Source organism: Echiichthys vipera, assembly GCF_963691815.1.
Source record: "Echiichthys vipera genome assembly, chromosome: 21".
Classification (NCBI taxonomy): domain Eukaryota; kingdom Metazoa; phylum Chordata; class Actinopteri; order Perciformes; family Trachinidae; genus Echiichthys; species Echiichthys vipera.
The window spans coordinates 11581707-11595473 of record NC_139846.1 but is presented as its reverse complement, the minus strand read 5'-3'; the positions used below and the strand labels follow the sequence as shown (position 1 = coordinate 11595473).

General features: G+C 42.1%; 1 protein-coding gene across 15 annotated transcripts in view; it reads right to left on the bottom strand.

Annotated features, from left to right (window-relative positions):
• kiaa1217 (KIAA1217 ortholog) overlaps positions 1 to 13767 on the bottom strand; it is a 114277-nt gene that overhangs the window by 41425 nt on the left and 59085 nt on the right. For 12 of the 15 annotated variants that reach the window (XM_083936122.1, XM_083936109.1, XM_083936124.1 and 9 more), the window contains exon 2: positions 5694 to 5980. In XM_083936122.1, the coding sequence (XP_083792248.1) occupies positions 5694 to 5980 (287 nt within the window). Of the gene's footprint in view, positions 1 to 3950; positions 4120 to 5693; positions 5981 to 8078; positions 8195 to 13767 lie in introns of those variants that run through there. The other 3 variants (XM_083936112.1, XM_083936113.1, XM_083936123.1) reach the window with 2 other exon arrangements.

The following is a 13767-nucleotide window of genomic DNA, read 5'->3' as shown; positions in this document are numbered from 1 at the left end:
TCTCAACTGTCAGTGGAGGAGGTTTGATGATTAAAAACAGATGTTTTTGCTGCAGACCTGCTGCACACAGTATCTGATTGTGTGATTTCAGACACAAGGTGCAATAAAGACTATGACGAAGAAGTGTTTTCTCAGTATAAACGTTTCAGTGTGCAACAATCTAACAGATCAATTCGGTCGACTCTTGTGATACTGCATGAATACTGTGCCAAGAGTTGAAGACTTCTTCTTTGTACAGTTTAGTTAAAAACAGGAACAATACTCCCCCAAAACTCCCCTCCCTATTCTTTGTATCTCTGATCATGGTCAGATCTCTTGCAGGGAGGCAACTCATGCTCGGAGCCAATGTTATCAAGCTGACCTTGGTTCTGAGGAGCAAGAGTGTAGCACGGCCAGGAGCCAACAGAGAGAAGTATGTGGGGGGCTGGCCAAATATCGCATTGCCTCAAAAAGACCCAGAGGGAGAGTTTACAGTACATTTACTGTGTATAATGACAAATGAGCTGCATTTATGTGGCTTTGTTCAACATGAATTGGGGGGAGGGTACAGATTGTGTGCACCCTGGCATTTTATCGATGTTATTAAATGCAGCATGTTTAATTTATATCACTGATCTGCTTTCGACTTGCTGCCCGACTACTACAGTCGCTTTGAAAAGGGATCTCTTATTGTGTGATCCTTTTTCAAGACATCTTTCATTTTGTTCCCATTACAAGTTTTTTTTAATCAAGACAGTCATGGCTTCATGGTTGTTTTTGTATACATATTATGACATAAAAAGTTTATTACTATCATCATTTTCTCCTCTGCCGTTTTGATTCAGTGAAAAAAAGCTTTAGGGCTACGAACCTTTCACAGAAAATAAGCTGTATTAGTAAAGTTTGACTTTTATGGTTAAAGGAATCACACCTTAACACAATACAATAGTGCCAAAAATAACCAACACATGATGCATTACAAGACAGATGCCTAGAATAGATCTTGTGTAAATGAAGAAGAAAAACATACTTCTAAAGAAAAAGATGAACTCAAAACATATGTTGTACTTTTTCAAAGCATTAAAGGATGCTTTCATGGGTTGTATGGTATCTGGGCTTTTTAGGACACACAAAGAGAAACATGTTCAACATGTGTGTCATTATTTCAGTGACAAAAAAGCTGAAAGCTGGTAAAGAAGAAAAAAACTGACAAAGAGCAAACCGAGTTTACGTCTTGAGTAAATACAAGAAAGACCTGTGGCTACGTACAGAAAACAAAGTGATGCTGGTGTCAATTTATCAATAATGGAACTGCATTGTGATGTATTTGAAAAACTGTCCCGCCCTTAGTCAGGAATAAAAACATCCTTGGCTATAAATACGTTTTAAAACAAAAATGTACCTAATCTTCTTGACACGAGAAGACAAACAGGGTGTCTTTAGAATCTGATTCTCGTACCATCAATCCTGATTGGTGCAAAGATACACAAACACAGCCCACTTACACACTGAACCACATACACATTTTGACACTTGTTATCATAATCTGTGCTCTCATCACACAAAGGATTATCACAGTTTGTCCGTCCGTCTGTCTGTCTGTCTGTCTGTCTGGTGCTCACAGCTGCAGACAGCTGTCCTAACAAAACATGGCTGCTCGACTCTGTAGAAACCAGGGGCCTAGCAAGTCACAGCCCATCACACACAGACACTGACACACTGGTGGAAGGAGGGAAGTCGATGCATGTGTGTCTGTGATCGGTCAAGCAGCTCAGTGTGTGCTTGTCAAAGCCCCTGAGCATAGAGAGAGGGGTGAGAGGATGGGTGGCGGTCAGGCCAGAGGGATGTTATCTCATCTCCCTTGGGTGGAATTCAGGTCTTTGCAGGCCTGATGAGCAGGAGGAAATTAAACCGCTCGCTTGGTTGCGGGTTTAAGGATCACAGAAGGACATGAGGGAAGAATTGAGGGGTACCTTATATAAGAATAAGTCAGTCAGTGTGTGTGTGTGTGTGTGTGTGTGTGTGTGTGTGTGTGTGTGTGTGTGTGTGTGTGTGTGTGTATGTGTGTGTGTGTGTGTGTGCGTGTGTGTGTGTGTGTAGTCATGCTGGGTGGAGCGGGGTCATCCACTTTTCAGACTGAAGCGATATCATCTTCCCAACCTCCGCTTGACCTTGATTAATCCCCGCCTTTGTAACTCAAACCCTCTGAGACAGTTCTTTCTCACCTCTGAAGCACGCATTGTTGCCACCGAGGCCGTCTTTCCTGTATGCTCTGCACTTTTTTGTCCGCGTGAGAAACGCAGCGAGTCATCCTTCCTCCCGCATCTATCAGCGACATGACTTGTGTTCCCTTACAGCAGAATGATTACACCTCCCCAGGACGCCACATGACAAACGCTTCAATAAACATGTCCGTTTTTTTTGTTTTCTATTAATATAATGTCTGATGATGCATTCCTCTTGACATCTTGACATCCTGAATTACATGACGCCAAATACGGTCTCCAATCCTGCCTTTTGATTTATCAGCACTGCGTTCATTTGCCAGAAATTCATGCTCAAACCAGTCTTTGTGACAGCATCTGGTATCTTCTTCTCTGACAAGATAAACTCAGGAGTCACTCAAATCTCACTTCCATCTTAATAACATATGAGAAGTTTCATCCCAAAAATCAGTTTGGAAGTGTCATGTCTTACAAACTGACAATCGGCAACAACAGATCATTTTATCTCCCATGTCTTATTTTTTTCAGTGCTTTAGCAGCTAAGGGAGGAACTTCAAAGAGTTTAGTAATTAAACAAACTGGAATAAGACTTTAGATGTTTTACCCTAACCCTATCCCTATCAATATGAAAGTGCTGTCAGATGACCTCCTGCAAATAAGGACAGTAAGTTCCAAACAAAATTATCTATGACCCAGGAATGACCCAAAACATATTAAGTTCACACACAAGTAACTTCCTTTTTGCTGCACATACTAAACAAATACAGCAATTATGGACGCATCAAAGTAAGGCTGGGAAATGTGGAGAAAATAAATCCCAAAATCTTTTATGAACAGTCTGGTAAGTTCAGAAAATGGCATCACCTTACTGAAATGCAGCCTTTCAAAGCAGGAAATGACAACTTCATGTGTCATATTGCAATATCTAGCCTCAAATCATGACATCATGAACACATGAATATATTGCGCAGCCCTACATTAAAAGTCTTACACTGAAAAAAAAAAAGGCAAAACTCCAAAGTCCATTGAAATTAGTCATGCATGCCAAGAATGCGACAGTTTACTCAGGAGCCATTAAGTTATATATTGAAGTGAAAGCATGACAGTATCCACTACAGGTTTGACAAATGTAAAAGTCATTCTGGCTCTGTTTTTTATACTCCACTGACACTAAAAACACAGAAACATAGCAAAATCTCATAATTTAGTCCATGTGGTTAAAAAGAAATCTTAGAATTCTAACATGACGCCACTGCAACATAACAGCGTACCAATCCGACTACGTTGTCTCGAGATATGTTGTTATCGTTGTTATCATATACATAAGCCTTAACTTCCGTTCACAATGCATCTGCAATTATGACTTTGTAATTACCACCTCGTTAAGATTACGGGGAGCAGCAGGTTTGTGATGTGTGGCCGACCGTATGCATGATTTACTGCTGACAGACGAACGGCGTCCATGCATCTACACATCGGTGAAGGAGTGAAGGGATCAGTTGCGCTCAAATACTTTTTTCGTGCTTATTTTTCTTTCTTTCTCGATAAAACTCGTGCGCCAAGTTGTTTGCGTCCGCTTCTTAGAAGTTTGCAGCACCTGACAGCGCGCTGATGTGGCGCACTCAACTCTTGAGCGGAATAACGCGCATTAGTGTCGTAACTACTGCACTCAAAATTCCTATTTTTGAATGTCTGGGAATGCACGGATTGCCCAAAAGAACATCACATTTGCCGATAATGTCCTACCTTAGTTGCCTCTGCTCGGGCTTCCGATGTGATCAAGTTTATTCCGTCTGTATGAAAAGTTTATTTCTGTTCCTCCGCGGAGCCATGCCGCCACACAATCTCCAGATCCATCGCCTTTTCTGCAGAGCAACGTTCCTGCACTCAGCTCTCACACAGCCAGTACGCTCCAGCAGGCACCTACAAGCAAACTGAGCCCCCCCGGCTGTGACATCATGAGTCACTATGGCAACTCTGACTCCACCCCGGTCCGGAGCTAAACTTACCTGTCTGACTACCTCGAAATTCACAACAAACTCTGTACTCCGTGTCCCTGTGCTCTCAATAACAATAGTGGATACAGACACATTTTGAATAGATAATCTGTTGATGACTTAATGGATAAAAATAACCACAAATGTAGCCTACTCCCAACACGCGCGCGCACACGCGCGCACACACACACACACACACACACACACACACACACACACACACACACACACACACACACACACACACACACACACACACACACACACACACACACACACACACACACACACACACACACACACACACACACACACACACACACACACACACACACACACACACACACACACACAATCATGCTGACTGATCTTACAAATGTAAATTCAGAGTTCACGATCAGCGCGTCATGAAAAGGGTTCACTTTGCATGTGTGCAGGCTGCTGGGCTGGTCTGAAAACAGCACACAAAATCCCCCATGCACAATGCCTCTCACCACTGCCTAGAGCTCCCCTGTGGCTCGGTGCCAGCCTCACCATTACCTCAATTGTTTTGGCTACAAAGCCAGCTTGCCCCTCCCTTTTGTCTCCTCTGACCCAGAGCAAACAAACAGACAATTGACCAGGTGAGGCAAATGTCCTCGTTGTGACTCCCTCTGTGCTGCCCCCCGCCCCATCAACTTACTTGACTTCAAAAACACGAGGAGACTTTATAATTCGTTAAAGGCTCCAAAAAAAAACACTGAGACATGTTTACTTTATACACCAAACTGTAGTCTAGAATACACAGTGGTCTGAAGCTATAAGCAAAGTCCAATTATGGTGATCAAAACAGCCATAGGAGTGTATGGACATTTCAAACTGTTCACGTTATTCCCTCATGGAAACACCATATTACTGTTCCACAGCAGCTGTGAGAGGGAAACATGACTTGATTTATAGGATTGATTTCACATTTAACCTGTGGCGACCCCCCCCCCCCCCCTCCCCAATAGAGGAGGAAATAGTTATGCAGTTGCATTGTTTCCTCAGTCTGCAGAGGAAAATAACAATACCGCCAAAGGACAGGGGCTCTTAGAAGTTCACATTCTGTCAGTACATGAACACCATTGTTTTTCTCCTAATTTGTACCCACATCCCGCTTTTATATTTGCTGTCATGTTAAGGAATTAGTTCAACATTTTTGGGAAATACACATATTTGCAGAGAGTTGGACGCAAAGACTAATACCACTCTCACGTGTGAATGGTAAATTTGAAGCTGGAGCCAATAGCTGATTAGCTTAGCACAAAGACTGGAACAATGAGTGACAACTTTCACATTACACTTTGTCTGATTTCTCTCTGGGGATCAATAATAATAATAGTCATCATCTGATTAAGTGCTGAGTGAAATGAATAAAACAACAAATTGATGATTCAGATCATCCTAACAATATGAGCCAAAACAAACAAACATCAACATTGCACACCTGGGCCTTTCTCAACCTACTGACCTGCTCTCGCAGCCTCTCCTGGTGCCCCATGATCGCTGAGGCGTGATGGGGGTATTTCTGCTTCAAATGCTCCAGGAAGGCCTCCCTCTTCTTGTCCATGTCTGACGGCTGCATGGCCAGGATTTCTCGGGAGCTGCGTGCTCCCCCTAACGTGTGTCTTCGAGGGACAGTGCGGTTGCCTTTGGCGTCCCCTCTCGATGGGGCCGTCCCATTTGGGGAGGCCTGTCTGCGGCTTATGTGCTGGGCGTCCTCTGGGGAGGTCACCTTCAGGTTGCTTTTGGTTTGTTCTGAGGGGACAGAGGGGATACAGAAACAAGGGGTCAGGACAAATGTGCTGTGCCGATGTTTTGACATCCACTCCAAGTGCATGTGCGTATATCATTATTCCACAGGTCATAAGGAGGGCATGTCAGGGCAAACTCAACCATCTGAGACCTAAAACTTTGTCAAAATGGAAATAATTAAGTAGTCTTTTAGTGAGACCATGTGAGAAAGTAAAGAGAAAAATCCATATGCAAAAGGTTGTTAATATTCTCCCTAGAAGCACAGCTGAAATAAACATTGTCTGATAGGCAGTCGCTCCAGTCCATTATATATTCATGCGGTTTTATTTTACAGTAATACATCAACAATTTAATGTGGCAGACAGAATATTGGTGATGAAATCATTAAATTGAAACAGCTGTTCAGACTTCTTTTCTTAATATGAAATGTAAAGAGGGACAAATGGAGAACAACATTTCGAGATTGAGCAGAAACTACTAGATGCATTACATTTAAAGGGTGACGTTTTAATTCAAATATATTAAAATGAAATGTCTTTTGTTACTTTTTTCAGCAGGCCTGGGCCATACTTATTCTGCAATTGGCAAAGATTCCCCTTTTATTGCATAAGGAAATACTTTCTATAATAAAAAGTCATGTGAAAGATGAATAACTGATTTTAGGGCACAATGGATATATAATAAATACAACCTCCTTAGGCAGAGGTAGAGAAAGAGGGGGGGACTATGGATGGAAGCAAAGGAAGAGAGCTTCTCGATTGTGAAAACAGCACAAAGAAGTAATAAAGCAAGCTGATCTGTTGCCTTGTTTCCTATACAGGCAGGTCGAGCTCTATTGTGTACCTTTCAAAGAGTAATGGCAGAAAATAAAGGACATTACTCTTCAACAGAGCAAAATGGATATTTCAAGTGATTTGCTTGGTCAAGTGGTTTTTCTTTTCTTCTTTGAAAGCTTGATAGCGTGGTGGAAGCCACAGATGAAAAGGGAATTTCTTGTTTGCTTCTCAACATGTTGGAACTGAGACGGTGGTAGCTTTTTAGATTTGAGAAAAACACATGCTTATTAGGGCTACACGGTGGTGTAGTGGTTAGCACTGTCGCCTCACAGCAAGAAGGTTTGCATGTTCTCCCCCTGTCTGTGTGGGTTTCCTCCGGGTACTCCGGTTTCCTCCCACAATCCAAAGACATGCACGTGTTAGGTTAATTGATGACTCTAAATTGCCCGTAGGTGTGAATGGTTGTCTGTCTCTGTACGTCTCTATGTGCCCTGTGATAGACTGGCGTCCTGTTCAGGGTGTACACCGCCTCACGCCCGATGTCAGCTGGGATCGGCTCCAGCACCCCTGCGACCCCGACCCCGGGATAAGCGGTTGAAGATGAATGAATGAATGACATGCTTATTAGCTGCAAAGATCTTCTCTTTGTTTTTCGGTGCCATGCTATTTCTGTGGTCATCCATACATGTTCCAAGGGTCCTAACATCCTAGGAGGGCCCTCTTTGCAGTTCAAATTTGCAAACCAATGAAGGGAGATGTATGTTTTTGTTAAAATCTAAACAGTCACTGTGGAGATATCAGTGTCTAAAGAGAAAACTTTGGCACCAGGAGGTAATAAGATGCAGGTGGGCGATTTCAACATTTGACTTAGAGCAACATACAATACTGAGAATATAAAAAGCCTTGAAATGTCTTATTAATGTCTTATTAATAGGATTTTAAACTGGGGTACATATGACATTGGGAATGTGCTCTCACAATTCCTTCCACGAAATTTGTCCTTTCTGTCTTGCAATCCTCATTATTTTATCTGTTTCATTTTCACCGGCAGAGCTTTTGAAGAAACCACAAACATGAGGCCTCATTTTGGAGAAATACTACATGGTGGCGAGTCACAATCAAGCCCCTTCACTGGCACCATTAGCCCAAACCCCCACACTGCTCAAGTTCAGAGTTGCAGTAGTCTCAAGTACTTCCAATCCTATTTTTAACTCCCAAACACAGTTTCCCCACTGCTAACCAAATTACACTGAGCAGACAGAATTGACACAAACCTCCGAAGGATCGCAATTCATTTGCAGGTTGCATGTCAGAAAGCTCATTACCTTCCCCAAGTGAACAATCTTTGTCTTCATCTGCTATTTCCTCTTCCATTGCACCTTGGAATCAACAGACACACACACACAGTTGACGGTGAAAGAGTGAGGCTGGAAGAAGAATCAGCTAACTGCTTGCTTAGAGATTCCAGACGAAGCTCACGTGGAAAAGGGGGTTTCAGATAGGCCCTGCCCCACAGCCTCAGGATTGACTAGTGGGGATTTAGAAAGTCAACTGCATTCCAGGACACAGAACGACTATAGTCCCCGCCCTCCGGCTACCATGGAGTGGTCATAGACTGAATGTAAATGTGTGTGAGACAGATGGAAAGAATATGGAGCATTGCAAAAGAAGATACTGACAAGAAACGCATTCTCTACTCTTTAAAGTGGACCCTGGGACTAACAGGTGTCAGTCATACTGACACACACACACACACACACACACACACACACACACACACACACACACACACACACACACACACACACACACACACACACACACACACACACACACACACACACACACACACACACACACACACACACACACACACACACACACACACACACACACACACACACACACACACACACGTCTGTTTTTTATCAGGACTATGTCTGCAAGCTGTCTCTTGTTTAACTCTATCCCTGCAGAGGGGCCCACCAGACACTAGCATGCATCCAAATGTGTCATAACCTACTTCTGAGCCACATCCAAACTGCTCTCAGCACATGGCAGCCAGCTAATATGTGATCGAGTTATCTGATCAACACAACACACAAAGACAAGCGTCTGTCCTCCAGGCAGCGTTGTTTCCAATTAGGAACCTCACAAGAGACACCGGTCTTTGTGTTTGTTCCCAACTCTGGGGTTTATGAAGAGTAACACTGTCCTGTTTTCCTGACAGTAAGCAAACAAGCTCGCCAGCTTCATATATTGTGCAAACATGCCCATAGGTACATATATGTAGCCGGCATGTGTTTATGTAAAGGAAGAGGACATGGGGGAGGGGCTGCATGAGATCATTTCTTCGCAGCTGCTGATGTAAGTGACCTGATCTAAATGCGCAAGAATAAGGTGCAAATTGGCGTACCTTAACAGGAGAACGTGAGGAGATCAATGGCCTAGTTTGTGGGCCATGTAATTGAAAGTGGTGGTGTGAGCGCATGGGCAACCACAATGCAGCAGCTGAAGGATGATGTCGAACATATGGAGACAGGTCTGCTTCCGCCCACTTTCTGTCTGCTTTCACCCACTCACGTGCTAAGGCTCTTGGCCACAATAGGCAGACACTTATCAGACCAATAGACAGGGATCATGTCATTATACTGTGGAACTGAGTTAGCGCCATGCTATGCTAACACTCTTTTACATTGTTATCTGTCATGTTCATTCAATTCCACGAGTTGCTTTGTGAGGAAGTGTCATTATTTTTGGAGCATAAACTAAAACTCAAGCTGTTTCATCTATTCCGGCATAAATTAGTGACTTCTTATCTTATTTCTTAACCCAAAAAATATGCTACAACCAACAGAGAACAGGCTGCATTCAACAGTCTTTCATCCTTTTTCTGATGGATTTCTAGAAAGATGTATTTGCTGAAAGCAGGTAGAATTAAGTCCAGACAAAGGAACTTACTTCACCTACAACGTCCGCTGACTTTTGATATTATAAAAGTCAACTCACAGTAGTTTCATTGAAAATATCTATTTTATGTATTGACCGACATAAAACAACAAACGTAGCCTAAAGCCACCAATAACAATATTTTATTCTTGCTTTTTTGTGCTCAGTCATTTGGAAAAGTTACAACTACATATTTTATAATGCTTAAGCATACACACGACAAATATAACATTTGATATGCTATCAAGGCTTTTTGATTTTGCTTGAACATTTGAGAAGGACTTCCCAAACAAAAATAATGATGGATTGGATTTATGTAGCACCTTTCTCAGTACTCAAGGTGCTTTACAGAGTCCAGGTTCCATTCATTCACACAGACATACATGGTGGTGGTAATCTACAATAGTAGTCACAGCTGCCCTGGGGCAGACTGACGGAAGCGTGGCTGCTAATCAGCGCCTACGGCCCATCCGACCACCTCCTCAAACATACAGCAGTCAGACACATTTACACGAGGTAAGGTGGGTGAAGTGTCTTCCCCATGGACACAACGACTATGACACAAGTAGGGCAGGGCGGGGATGGCACCACCGACCCTTCGGACATAGGCTGACTCACAACTGAGCCACAGTCGCCCCACTAAATGCCACTATAATGCTTTTGTTTTTCGCTATTCTTCTATATAACAGTACGTTTTAGTGTTCATGTGTCGACATCCTTCTTTCCTGACAATGACACACATACATCATCACAACCAACCAACAGGTCAGCCTTTGCCAACCCTCAGTCATCATTAAAGCAGCTTCTCCAAACCAACAATTACACCCTGTGGCCTTAACAACCTGCACTTTTACTGTCAGCATACCAGGCCATAGACTGACCTCCTTCTTGCAGAGTGTCACAAGGTATCTGCAAGTGAATAGTGCCTCGCTCCAATAACTTGAGAATGTTGCTCTCTCTCTTTCACAGCTGACAGTGTAAATAATGGTCCCCCCCGGTTGAAAGACAACATGAAACACTTGCTCATGAGCACCCAGGTCTTATGAGGAGCAGGGTCTCCTGCTGTTTGCAGTCACTTATTTATGGAGGAATGTATCCCTGTGCGCACTCCCACTCTACCCTACTATTACTGTCCCATAACTATGCAGTTAGATACAAAGCTCTGTTGTGTGCAATAAAAGCAGGGCTCACATAGAGATACCCGGAAGCCATGAATAGTGATACACATAGAAGCACTGGTCCACTGTTGATTATCTGACAGTATTTTTATTATGTAGAAGTTATCAGAGTTGGGCTATCGGATGATCTGTTCATGTGGAACTGAGCCTAGTGTACAAAAAGGATCTGATTTAAATATGATTTATGATTAGAATAAATTAAGCTTCTAATAGACAGCAATAATATCCAGTTTAACAAGTCTTTTGGAGATAATCTTGTTTGAAAAAGGCTGCCAGTGAGCTGAAATAATAAAGATTTCTAGCCATACTGGTTGGCCGGTCCAGAAAGAAATATCTTCACAAATATTGGATTGCCATGAAATTTTGTACAGACATTAATGGTTCATAGACTAAACTTGATACGTAATTCCCTGACATTTCCTTTAGGACCACCATGAGGTTGACATTTGTGGTTTGGAATGAAATATTCCTGACTATTAGATGGATTGTACTGGTGGAAATTTCAAATCACTTTGCAGATTTGAATCTTTTCCTTCAGTTCATCGGAGCATTAATGTTTAAATCACAGACTGTATAAAAGAAGTGTCCGGACAGTAGCCACTGTGACGTCATACATCGGTTGTGGACTGTGGACTACTGTTTTAAAGCCTCGAGTTGGCATTTTGACAGTCGCCATCTTGTTTTTTTTGGAACCATATCTGGATGGTAGGAAAACCCAGAGACAGCGCTGTGGAAGAGACCTGACTTGTGTGAAAAAACAATGAAAACGATTATCCCCTTAAGGACAATGAAGAACCTAACTAACCTGTCAATCACAGGGGAGCCACACCCTAAAGCATACCGTGTTTTATCATCTCTTGAACTCTAATTAGGAACATAAATTACAAAATAAACATCATGCTGTATTGAAGAAGAGTTAAAACTACCAATTGAGACCATAAACGTAATAAATCAAGTGAGAAATATTTTGGCTGTAGATTATTTTATAATGACAATGTCCTACAATAGAAAATAAGCTTCTTGGGGTATCATAATAAATAATGTTGCATTTTAAGACCCAAGGATTAGAATGATGAAAGACTGATTAAAAACCCTTCATTATATATCACCCACTCCTCTGCATCTTGTGCCCAAAGAACCTTTGTTTTCCCATCAGTCATCCTTCCTGTCAGACAGAGACCACCTGATTCCATGCGCTTCACTTATCACGTTACTTTCTTCCGCCCACAGTCAGCTCTGCACACTGACCCTGACAAGCTACAGTAGGAGGCTAATGTGTGAGTGTCTGTGGAGGTGACCTGCTCAAAGACCACAGAAAAAGAAGCTGATTTCTACTCCGACGTGTCATTGATTGCTGATCCAACAGATAAGCTCTTTCCGTGCAGGTAACTAAAACCAGAGTTCCAAAAAAATGCCCCCACAGTGCAGCCCGGCCACAATTTTCACACCAAAGACACATAGACATTTATTTGCTAACACTCACATGCAGGAAATTTCAGACTTCCTATCTGGGTATCTGTTTCACTCTTTGCATGTTCAGGTCATAAAATCTACAATTTTCAGGCATGTCAACACTTGTGAATTTTGCACACAATGGGAAAAACATGCCATGTGTGAAAGTGATTCCTTACAAAGGGAAAAGGGGAAATAGCAACCTTTCATAAATAGGACGGATTTCACTTCTAGTTTAGCCTGAGGCTCGCTGCCAAAGAAAATTGTGCACATATGCATTCCACCAATAGGACAGGCCATTGGAAATGATACGACCTTTACCCCCAAGTCCTTCCCTTCAATAGGCTGTGGATCAGTGCTGCTTTGTTTTGATTTGGGAGGTTGATTATATGACATTGAGGTCACAATGTTAGGCAATGTGTTTTTTTTTTTTTTTTTAACAGAACTGGCCTTAATGGATTCAATATGATTTCCAGATTATTCTGGAATATAATATTATTATATAGAAATTCTGTTGTCTGTTTTTTTCTATTCATTTTCTTCAACAAAAACACTCCCTCCGACATTCTTCCTTCCTTATGACCTCCTTCTTCTCTCTGTGTGTTTACATGAACTGTTGATTACTGTGAGAGCATTCACCCTTGGCCGTGTTGTCCATTCAGGATCCTGGCACGCTCATACTATAAAATACAGCATAGTCAACAAATACCATTGTTTCTCAACGGTCCCATCACTGGCTGTCCTCCACATAAAAAAACCCACAACTGTCCTGTGTCAGGAATAAAATACCACGAAATAAAGCACCACATATAAAGTAAACATATAGAGCTGACAAATGAAATCTCATTAGTGGCCTAAAAAAAAGTCACTGGGAATCCAGATGTCTGAGTCAACTCCTGCAATTCTGTAACTCTTTTGACTCCTTAGCACATGATCAGATTTTCCTCTTTAAACTGTTATTTTTTAATCTCCTCCTTCTTTTTCACTATATTTCGGTCTCTTTTTCTCATCTTATCTCACGCTCTGTCTCTCACTTAATGAGACACCTTCCAGCTGCTGTGCTACTGTTAATGAACATTGGTCCCCACCCTGTTAGCTAAGACAACTGCAACATCTTTCAGATCTCAGACTTGTAAACACCCACTGCTGTGTGGTTCATACACTGATTGCAATGAACATGAGCTTTCAAGAAATATTGTAAAATGTAGGATACAATATGTTTTTTATTATAAAGCAGGTCAAGGTGCCATATGGATACTGTGAAAGTATCAAAACGCTCAATCCACAGAGAAATGCACAATGCTTGTATTGAAACTGTGCCTTTAATTGAGCCGTCAGGACTTTTTTAGGGTGTCAAACGAACCTATACAGTATACAGTATATATAGGTAAAAGTGCTGCTACAGTGCCATTACAGTCATTCCACGGCTGCAATG